Below are 10817 nucleotides of genomic sequence, written 5' to 3' on the forward strand. Positions count from 1 at the left end.
TCACTCACACTAAAATTCAACATCCACATTCATTATCTCTAGTATCGCTTTGAATGTGTGCTTGTGGGGCTGCTGCTGCTGCCTAAGCTGAGAACGGGAGCAATATGTCGGCGCCTGCAGCAACATATATCGTACATATATATACTATAGTTGTGTGTGGGTCAGCCAGATAAACCGGTATTCCAAACACACTTGTGCTCGCTTTGTAGTACTCCTTACTTACTTACTTCATATATCTATGTATGTGTGTGTGTGTTTATCTGTAGTTGCTGTTTAGCACGAGTTCATGTTGTAACTGCAAAAAACGCGACTCAACTGGTCGCCTGCAGCTGCCGGTTTCCATTTGCCTCTCTGATAAAAAATGAAAACTGTGGCATTTTAATACAAAAATCAAAAACTAATCCTAGCTTATAGTTTTCCATTTTGACAGGCAGCCAAAAACATGAAAATACTTCAACTTTTGAATTGCAATATTTTTACTTTCAACATAATAATTCAATATTTTGTGTAATGAAATTAGCAATACTTACATTCAATCAAAGCCGATAATCAACCAAATTAATATTTTATATTTATTATTCAAATAGAAATTGAGTAATTTGACACTTGCTTCCAGCATAACAAATAAGAAAGCTACAATCGAGTGTGATCGACAGTGAGATACCCGCTACCTATTTGGAATAAAAGAAAAATAATACACCGCAAAAATACTAAAGGTATACCAATTTGTATATTTGGTATATTTGTACTGTAATACATTAAAAATATACCAGATTGTCAGTCAAAGTAGCTTGCAATTGAATCATAAAACAAATACTACTATCAAAAATTACTTTTTTGTTTAAATATTAAAAATGAGGTTGGCTAATTTCACCCTTGCTTTCAACATAATAATTTAACAATCTAAAAACCTAAATATGCAATATCAATACTCATATTTAAAATGCAGATAACTAATATTTAACATCGCTTAACAAAACCAAATGAAGTCTTTATTTATTTGTTTAATATTTGTTGTTGAAAATGAGGTTGACTAGTTCGCCACTTGCTTTCAGCATAATAATTTAATTAGGGTTAATTAGAAACTGGTTTTAAACATACTTTAAAAATGTAATGACTAATATTAATATTTTCACATACTTACACTCACATTTAAAGGGCAGCTTAACACCATTTGGAATAGCATAACAAATGTTAAAAAATGATTACTACATAAGTTTATACTGAATTAACTATTAAATTGAATATTTCTAAGCTAATACTCATTCTTTTTTATTTAAATATGTATTGTTGAAAATGAGATTAGCTAATTGCTAATCAGTTGCTTTCAACAAGATAAGTTTCAAATTTACCAAAACAAGTTTGCAATTCTAATGTTCATATTATTATATTATTATTCTATTTCTGGTAAAAATAATTCAAAATGTAGAGAGCACTTTATTTTTGTTTTAACATAAATAAATGAAAATTACGTTAGTTAATTAGGCATTTGTTGCCAACATAACTCAAAGTCAATTTAGCAATCTTAAGGAGTTTATAATACAAATCTGCAATTGCATTCTTATGCACTTTTAAATAATAATAGCACAAACGTAAAAAAACCTCCTTTTTTATTTAAATATTTATTGTTGAAAAATGAGGATGAGGATATGAGGAATAAAATCTAAAATCAAAATAGCAGTAACTATTGATATTTCTTTATTCTTACGCTCTTTTTAAAAGGCAAAAATTACTCTTATATTTAAATATTTATTTCTTCTTATCTGAAACTCACTTGGTTGTTTGGTTAATTATGCACTTGTTTTCAAAATAATTGCTTTTCAATCCTAAGTTGTTAATAATACAAATCTGTAATTTCTTGTGCAGTTTCAATTAACACCACGAACATGAAAAAACCTCCTTTTTTCTTTAAATATTTATTGTTGAAAAATGAGGCCGGCTAATTAAGGCACTCGGTAAATATGTTTTTGTGGCTTGTGGAACACTTCGTGAAACCACAAAAAAATAAAACCCCACCCAAAAAAGTATTTTTGACTGATTTGCATTGAAATGAAAGAACAACAAAATACTCGTACATGCAGATCGTTTTTTTTTTATTGTTATTTTTTTCGTTGTTATTGTTATTGTTACTGTTAAAACCATAAAGTCGTTCAACTCGTTTTCTTACTCTTGCAATTACATGAAAAGAATGTTTTTGTTTAGTGAGTTTTTTTTTTTTTTTGTTTTTGTTAACGCCTATGATAACTGGCTACGTTTTACATTCTCTAAAAGGCCTTGAAGATATATGTGTGTGTGTGTATGTAGTATTTGCTAACAGTTAAGCGCTAAAAAACTCTCGTGAGCTGCACAATTCCGCAATAAATTCGAGTTCGCGTTCGAGTTTCTGATTCAGTCTCAGTCTCAGTTTAGATACCCGGCAATACTTTTAGCTTGACCTTGCGAGTCAATAAATCGATATAGTAGAATATTATTATTGTATTCAGATGACAAAGAAATTCAAAACAACTCGTATCACTTTGCTTAGAGTGCTATTCGATGGCGGTGGCTCATTGTTCTCTCCCCCCAATTGGGCATCCAGTTGAGCCTCCAATTCGGCGCCATATTTCACAATATACCACTCGGCGACAAAGTAGACGATGAGTGTAATGAAAGCGAACTTGATGTAGATTTTGAATATTTGCAGAACATTCAGATACAATTGATGCAACAACTCGGCGGCGTCCATGTTTGATGGGATAACGTGGCGTATGTGTAATCAACTTGTTTTAGCAAGCAATCAATTTGAATGTTGATCTGAAAATGGCAACAAAATTCGAGTCAAGTTGTTGTTGTTGTTGTTGTTGTTGTTGTTGTTGTTGTGTTGTGTTGTGTTGTGGTTGCTGGCGGTGGCGGTGGCGGTGTTGTCTGTGTAGGGTCTCGACAAGCTGGCTAAAGATTGCGATTTGTGTAAATGAGGTCGCTTTGGAGTCGCTCGAATGCCTCTCTCACTTGTTGTTGTTGTTGTTGCTTTGTTGCTTATGCAATTGTTGTGGTTGTTGCTGGTGTTGTTGTGGCAGCAGCTGACAAAATTGTATTGATTGTGAATACCGTATTAGTTTAGTGTTGAAGATGCACAATTTGTTGTCGCTGTCGCTGTCGTGATGCTCGGCATCTCCTCTCTTTTTTTTATTGTCGCTTCATTTGCATTTTATAGTGTTGATGATCTTTCGATTTGATTTCGCTATTTCGGGCCTTTTACAATCTTTAATAATTGTTTGCTTACCGCATTCAGTTTTTCTCTCTTTCTCTCTCTCTCTATCTCAGTTTTTAGTATCTCTCACGTTGTCATTCGATCATTATAAGCGCACCTCAATTATGGTAATTTTGTAGAGTAGCTTTGCTCGTTTATTATTATTATGTTACTATTGGATTGGATTGTAGTCGCTTTTGAAGTTGTATTATTTTGCTTTTCGATTTGATTTTGCTTTTATTTGCTCACCATGCCGAAAAAGCTTAATCAAAAAAGAAAGAGAGAGAAACAAAAATGTTTAGCGCATTTTAATTTGATTGAAAATTAATTTGTTTCGGACAAGCTATCTCTTATATGTTATCTCGATGAAGATAAATGATTTAGTAATAAAACCGTGATAGAAATAACGGGCTCAATAAACAAATTAGTAGATTGCGAAAATTATTGGATGTGAATCAAAACTGGAGCAGACGCTAAAAGCTGATATATTTTGTACAAATATGAAATGAGATTATCATAAAAGGTGCATTTTATAGAATATTTAATACTCATTTATAAAGTGGTTAACGACAGACCTAAATCCGAGCTCGAAATGCAGGTTTGCAATTTAGTTAAGCGGAGTTTAAAAACAGCTTCAAAACTTTATATATTTTATACATGTATATTTTTAAATGTTCAGTCCAAAAAAAAACCGATCTTGGTTGCAATGCAAAACGGCGATAAAAACGAGAAACCAGTCTTAAAAATTGACAAAAGTGGATTGCCTTCATTGCGTTGGGGACTTGGAGGCTGTTATGCGTCTGAAGTCTGATCTCTGAAGTCTGATGGCAAATCGAATTCTTCCTGACTGTTCACAAAAACGTAAATGCTGAAGTTGAAGTGCTGCATAAATTAAGCTGCATCACACACGAGGCACAAAGAAGCATCTCAGCTAAATCTACTAAACTGTCAATTCATTTTTGCGACATTAAATGCAAGACGTGAAACTGAAACTCAACTGATTGCCAAAACAGCTCTATAATAAGATTTGCAATAGATTCAGTATGATCAGCCTTTTTTTCCTTTTATCTTTACTATTCACAAGATGTCAGCGTCTAAGCACAAGTTTAACTTTTGGCCTTATCCATGTTAGTCTTTACTTAAGCTTATCGTTGGCAATATATTTACCTCATTGTTGTCAAATCGTGTACATATTGATGAGTTTAGTGCAAATAAAACAACCACTAACAAAATTTGGCAATATTTTTGACGATAATTGGAATCTGTGCAAATGAGCTTTAGGCAAAGCCATATGTTCAACAGCTGATCTCCAAGCAGAGCTTTAAGATAAAACACGTTTATTTAACTTGAGAGAAAAAGAGACAACGATAGTGGGATGCACACTAAACAAAGCTGTCAGCTACGAAACTCAAAAGTAAGTTCCCAACAAAAGCTAAACAAAATAAAGTAGACGCCTAAAAGTATACATCAAAAATTATTTTTTAATTTTTATTTGTTGCAGGTACATGATTTTTATAATAATGAAGTGATTTTGTGTAATGAGTTTCTAAATGGTAATCAGGAAATGATGCAACACACAAAAACAACTACAAAACAATTTCGATGCGTTCTCGAGAATTTCATTCATTGCTCATTCAATGGCCTCAATTATTTCATATTCTTCGTCTAAAGAATGATCATAATCAATGTTGAATTTATTTTTGATTTTACTTTTGTAATCTTTCAGCTCGTCGTCGTTTTCGAATTTATTCGTATTATAACGGTGGCTTCCGCGTTGCTTGCTTTTGTAGTTGTTCTTGCTGTTGCTGTTACTTGTTGTGTGCCTAGGAGGAGAGTTAACTATGCTACTAGTATTTTGATAATTGTTGGGTCTGCTAGTTCTATTTCTATCGGTGTGCTTACGACTATTGCTGCTGCTACTATTTTTACTACTTTCATATTTACTATTTACTTTACTAAAATTATTTTGTTGCTGTTGCTGCTGCTGCTGTGATGATGAGTACGACGATTGAGTATTTGATTGGAATCTCAAACTGCCTCTAAAACTATTTTTGGTCATTTTATTGTAGTTTGTTGGTGCGGTGTCATCTACGATTCTGTTGCTAGTGTGCTTGCTTGTGTCTATGTTATTGTTGTTGTTGTTGCTGCTGCTGCTTCTATTTTGTGACAGAAACTGTCGCTGTCTGCCTCCTCGTTGCCGACTCACTGCGTCCGCTTTTGTTTTTGTTGTTGTTTGTGCTTTCTCAATTGCCATTTTATACTCATCATCAGCCTTATATCATACATCCTGCTGTTGCTGCTGATTGCGCTCTGGTATACGGTACAGTTCATCGTTATTCTGATACAATTGCTCAGAGCTGGCGCAGTTCACATTCGACCACCAATCGCAGACGCGCACAGCTTGATTGAAGACGGTTCCATTGGGGCAGAGGAAGGAGTATTGATGTCCAGAATGCAAGCACCAATGCCAGACCTTTGACCGCGATAGAAATAACGATTAAAATGTAATCGATAAATTTAGAATCGAAAGTTTATAAGAATATAATATTTCTATTAAGTAATTATGTATAAACATAAATTGTTGATTCTTTATAATAGTATATATAATATAAAATTATTAATATTGAATATTATGATTACTTCAGCCATGCACTTTTCAAGTGTCACATTTTGAGCGATGCAAAAATTTGCCATTCACAATATTCGCTTGCGCTCAAACTATAAATCCCATAGCTTTCAGCTTTTTCACCATAGCTTTCAGCGTTCTCAAAATTTGGTCACATTACTTTATTTTTTGGCAAGCCAAGCCAGTTTTTTTCAAAAAGTGTAATTTTTAAAGTGTTTTCCTGAAGTGTTCATTAATCGAATAGATTACTACTTTACTCACCTGACAACGCGTCTCTGTATCCGCATAATATCCTGGTTGTCGTCCTTGGCAGTTGAAGGACAATCCTTGCGGAACTGCATCGTAAGCTGGATAATCCTCACCAGCTATATAACCATCAATTTGCTGCAAGAGATGATGACACAATGTGAATACTAGTATTATTCTTAGTTATGCATAATTTAGTGTGAGAATGTGAATTATCTCATTGAGTGCAAGTACGGTGACCTTAGTTGTGCTTCGGTGTGACGATTTTCGGTGATGATTGCCCAAGTCATTCACATTTAAATCATGGCAAAAGTCTAAACAATAACAAATTACGAGCCCAAAACAATTGCTTTTGCAAATTTAGTGCATACACACAGCACACACAGCAACAACCAAAAATTTAAAATGCAAATGCATCAACCGAAAAAAGCTGTCGAAAAGCCACAACAAAAAAAAAAAAAAAATGAGTAGAGATCAACAAAAGAATCAGACTCAATGAGTGTTGCAACAAAAACTGCATTAACTATGTGAGTGTGTGTGTGTGTGTGTGTGTGTGTGTGACAATAAAGCCAGACTTTAACAACAAACAACAACAACTGTCAATCTCATGCGTATGAAACCATGAAAGGCGATACTGCAACAAAGCGTGGCAAAGTTGTAACCTCATAATGGAACTATGAGTACTATGAGTATTCCCATGTCTGATATTCGACAGCAGCTATGCGATTTGTTCTGCTGTATTCTGCAAGTTGGAATATTAAAGTAAGTGAATATTGTTTTTATTTACAAAGTTAGTTAGATAGTTAGAAAATATTGAATTTAACAAGTAAGAAAGTTACAGTCGAGTGTGCTCAACTGTGAAATATCCGTTACCCATCTTTAATAAAACCATATTCTACCAATATACTAAAAATATTCAGCAAAAATACTCAACTATACTGAAGGCGTTGGTATATAGATATACATAGTACTGTATTCAAAATATACCATAGAGTGCGTATATAACATAAAGTAGAATCCAGAAAGCTTTAGCTAGAAGTGTGAACACAAATTTTAGATTATTGCTATTCTTATAATTATTAAGTTAATTTTAAAATTTCTAAATGAAGTACTTTTTTTTTTTTATTATTTGTTCTATTATTTGTTAAGTATCTAAAAAAAGAATATTAATGTTATTTGAAAATGTTATGTTATTTCCCAAATTTAGAAAAATTCAAATATTGTTAGTCCGAATTATTATTTTTTTTTTTGCTGATCAACAATATATGTATAGAGTTTCAATTAAAATTTTTTTTTTTTGCTGATTAACAATCTATACTGATTGATTTATGTATCAAATATACTTTATTTTCCTATTTTCAATGAGACCAGAGTATAATAGGTTTGAGGTTAAGAATTGACTATTAGACTTATCGATGCTGATAAATTAAAATGAAGGAAATTTTTTATTTTCCTATTTTCAATGAGACCAGAGTATAATAGGTTTGAGGTTAAGAACTCTTTATTAGACTTATCGATGCTGATAAATTAAAATGAGGGTAATTTTAATTTGTAATTTAGTCTTGAGCCCTAGAATTAAATTCTAAGGTATACAGAAAATTAAGAATATAAATATTTTACTACGAATGTAGTTAATCTTTGAAACAGTGATCGTATTTGTTAACTTTACATTGTTTGTATATAGCACATTGAATTGCAGTTGCATCCTCAGTTAGTTTTCTTTACGACGCTGCTCAGAAAATGGCACGCTAATAACTTTTACAACACAACAATAGCTCGCTAAGCGAATTGGCACAGTCTTCTCTCTCTCTCTCTCTTCCTCTCTGTAGCCTTCGCCCTCTTTATAGTCTCTTTAAAGATCAGACAATGACGAAGACGAAGACTCCTCCGACTCCGACTAACAAATCGGCCAATTTTTCTTTCTTTTAAGTCAGTGTCTGTGTTTTTGTTTTCGTTGTTGTTGCTGTTGTTGTTTTTGTTGTCTAAAGCAGGGCACCAAGGCTAATTGATAAAAGACAACAACAGCAACTACAACAAAAGCAAAAACCAAAGAAAAGAAGAGCTTAAAGTGGCAGTAAACGAACGCAATAGAAAACAAAGCAAAAGAAGAAAAACAAACGATGACGACACTTGAAGCAAACGGTGAATGGGGCATAGGGCATGGGAACAATCGACGGGGGAGGAGTTTGGAATCGGATCGAGTTCGGAATCGGATCGGTTCGCTTATGGCTCTACTCTGTAGTGTAGTGTAGTGTTGCACGGACGTGAGAAGATGTCTAACACTTTGCAGACAGGTTGACGTCGCACTTGCAAAACAACAACGAACAAAACAAAAAAAAAAGCGAAGAAGATTTTTGTTGTTGGTCTATTTTTCTGTTGTAAGCAGCAACTGCAATTGCATTGTTGTTTTTTTTTTCGCTGGCTGGCTGTGCAACTTTGCGTGGGAGTTTTGCTGTTGCTTGCTTGTTGTAGATCACTATCACCGAGGGAGAGAGACAAATGGTGTGCGCAATCTTTTACACACAAAACTTGGCTGCAATGACAAATTTGTTGGCGCATCGAGCTAATAAAGCTATCAAATTCTGGCTTGCATAAATAATTGATTCCCAGCACAATATTCCGACGATAAATGACAGCTCAGCAATAAAATGTATAGATCGAAATCGAAAGAGCAAAACATCATCATCATCATCATCATCATCATCATCAGCAGCAGGTCAAATGCTGTACAAAGTTACCAACTGCCCATCACCCACAACTTACCCCATTGACACAGTTCCCCGCCAGCAGCAAACCGAGCACGACAACAAACACGATGGATATGCTGGAGCTGAAGCTAAAGTTGAAGCGGTTGCTGCTGTTGTTGTTGTTGTTGTTGCTGCTGTTGCTGTTGCTGGTTGCTGCTAAATGAAGATGCTGCTGCCTGCAACATTTCTGTTGTTGCTGTGGTGATTTGTTTGTTGCTGCTGCTTTTGTTGTTGTTGTGGCTGCCATAATGTCTGTGATTTTGGGATTACGGCGTATATATAGATTAAATGTAATTTTGTATTTGTTTCGTTTTGCTATCTAAAAATACAAGAGTGGGAGAGCGAAAGAGAGAAATAGAGAGAAGCGGTTTTAGTCAAATTGGGTTTCAATGGATGCGCTGTGTTCACTTAGCATTTTTAGAAAGGAAAAATTGGGAATTGCATTTTGGCTTGGCAGAAGCGCAATGCAAAGCCGTGTAATTATTAAAGTTTTATAGTTTTTTTTTTTATCTATGCATAATGGATGCCACAATTGGTAATTGGTATTTGTGGTTTTTGTAGTTTCTGTTGTAACTGAAATTCACTTCTTCACTAGAGTTTGTTGTTATTGTTTATAATTTGTTCTGTGATTATTTTTGATTACGTTAAATTTATTATTCAGTAGTTTTTATTATTATGACAGTAAAATCAAATTATTTAGATTCTTCTAGGAATATAAAGAAGACAAAAATTGTTCTAAGAGTATTCATATTATATGAAGATATGTAGTTTTCAAACATCTTTCAATCAAAATTATTGGAACAATTTTGATATTTTTTAAATTCAGTATTTTTAACAATTTTGGTATTCTTTTAAAAACTTTTAAATTATTTAGTATCCTTCTGTATATTTTTGTTTCTTTGTATTTTAGAAAAGTTTAAGTATTCTTTTTCAAATTTTTTAATTATTTTGTATTTATATATAGCAATTTTGCATTTTTTTTAAACCTTTAAATTATTTGGAAATCTTTAGTATTCTCATAAATTATTTAGTTATTTTTTAGCAATTTTAGTATTCTTTTTAGTATTTTTAAACAATTTTAGCATTCTTTTGTCTACTTTTAAATGCAGTTTTTTTCTTCTAGGAACAATAATTTGATTCTTATCCGTTTTTGCAACATTTTTTTTTATCAATATTGTTTATTAGAAAATATATTGTTTAATAATTTAAATAGTCTTTTTGAAGCTTTAAATTAAAGTTTTGAAGTGTTCAATGAATTTTTGTAGCTAGACGATTTTATCAAAATAGCATCTTTGAAAATATATCTTCTTTTTTTTTATTCGTTTATCTATTTATAAATATTATTTTGATGAATTTTAATTAATTTTAAAACAAATTATTTAATTTGATAGTTTTTGATTTTAACATTGTTTTATTTTAAATGTTTAACCAGCGTTTTTCTTTTTTTTATTATCTTGTATCCTTAAAAAAAAACAAATTTATGTTTTGAATAAATTGCTTGTTTTTGTTTTAACATTGTATCTATTCCTTGAAATACACGATCTCTGAATTGTTTTTCAAAATGATGCCACGCACTTCAACCGCACTTAAAATGATTCAATAACGTATTCGAATTGATTACATTATGCTGTTGGGACGCGTTGCGAGCTGCACGTGGTGCCGCGTTTGAAGTTGATGCAAAAGTTAGAAAAAATTTCGCATCAATTTTAGTTTTATACTCGAAAGCAGGTCGCTTGGCGCCCGCTGTTGGACGCTGTGTCGCTGTGTCGGTTAGGGGCCAATAGAAGAGCAAGCTTCACACAAAATGCACAGCGTCATCGTCGAGTTAGAGCCAAAGCCAAAGCCAGCAACAGAGCAAGAGCCAAAGCCAAAGCAATTGCCAAAGAGCAAGCTCATCGGCATCGTCATCGTCATCGTGTGAGAGGCAGCCGAAACAGAAATTAAATCATCGGTTTACGGTATTTTGGTA

The 10817-nt window shown here is 33.0% G+C and overlaps 3 protein-coding genes across 4 annotated transcripts in view; 1 reads left to right on the forward strand and 2 right to left on the reverse strand.

Moving 5' to 3' along the window:
• The window catches only part of LOC117567953 (helicase POLQ-like), a 29164-nt gene extending 24351 nt beyond the window's left edge, over positions 1-4813 (forward strand). Inside the window, exon 7 of the mRNA XM_052003705.1 lies at positions 4731-4813. The gene's annotated coding sequence lies outside the window, so the exon portion shown is untranslated. The remainder of the gene's footprint in view (positions 1-4730) is intronic.
• On the reverse strand, positions 2073-4526 carry LOC117567958 (dr1-associated corepressor homolog). 2 transcript variants are annotated; one of them, XM_034248260.2, is made up of 2 exons: positions 4397-4521; positions 2073-3491 (listed from the first exon to the last, which is right to left on the reverse strand). In XM_034248260.2, the coding sequence occupies exon 2, from the start codon at positions 2723-2725 to the stop codon at positions 2480-2482; it is 246 nt and encodes an 81-aa protein (XP_034104151.1). In that variant the 5' UTR covers positions 2726-3491; positions 4397-4521; the 3' UTR covers positions 2073-2479. The 2 variants fall into 2 exon arrangements, with proteins under 2 accessions (XP_034104151.1, XP_051859670.1); XM_052003710.1 differs by having other exon boundaries at positions 2723-3059; positions 4397-4526.
• Positions 4814-4872: 59 nt separating the features above from the next.
• Positions 4873-9480, reverse strand: LOC117567957 (uncharacterized). The gene is made up of 3 exons (XM_034248259.2): positions 8865-9480; positions 6117-6239; positions 4873-5702 (listed from the first exon to the last, which is right to left on the reverse strand). Exons 1-3 carry the CDS (start codon positions 9093-9095, stop codon positions 5508-5510), a joined length of 549 nt encoding a protein of 182 aa, XP_034104150.1. The 5' UTR covers positions 9096-9480; the 3' UTR covers positions 4873-5507.
• Between the last annotated feature and the right edge of the window lie 1337 nt (positions 9481-10817).

Source organism: Drosophila albomicans, chromosome 3 (assembly GCF_009650485.2).
Source record: "Drosophila albomicans strain 15112-1751.03 chromosome 3, ASM965048v2, whole genome shotgun sequence".
Lineage (NCBI taxonomy): Eukaryota > Metazoa > Arthropoda > Insecta > Diptera > Drosophilidae > Drosophila > Drosophila albomicans.

What these genes read in the sequence shown, in the direction of transcription:
- LOC117567957 (XM_034248259.2), bottom strand. Translation starts at nt 9,095, where the DNA reads ATGGCAGCCACAACAACAACAAAAGCAGCAGCAACAAACAAATCACCA. An exon ending in CGGGGAACTGTGTCAATGGG is followed by an intron (nt 6,240 to 8,864) that starts GTAAGTTGTGGG and finishes CATCTCTTGCAG; the next exon opens with CAAATTGATGGTTATATAGC. An exon ending in ATACAGAGACGCGTTGTCAG is followed by an intron (nt 5,703 to 6,116) that starts GTGAGTAAAGTA and finishes TCGCGGTCAAAG; the next exon opens with GTCTGGCATTGGTGCTTGCA.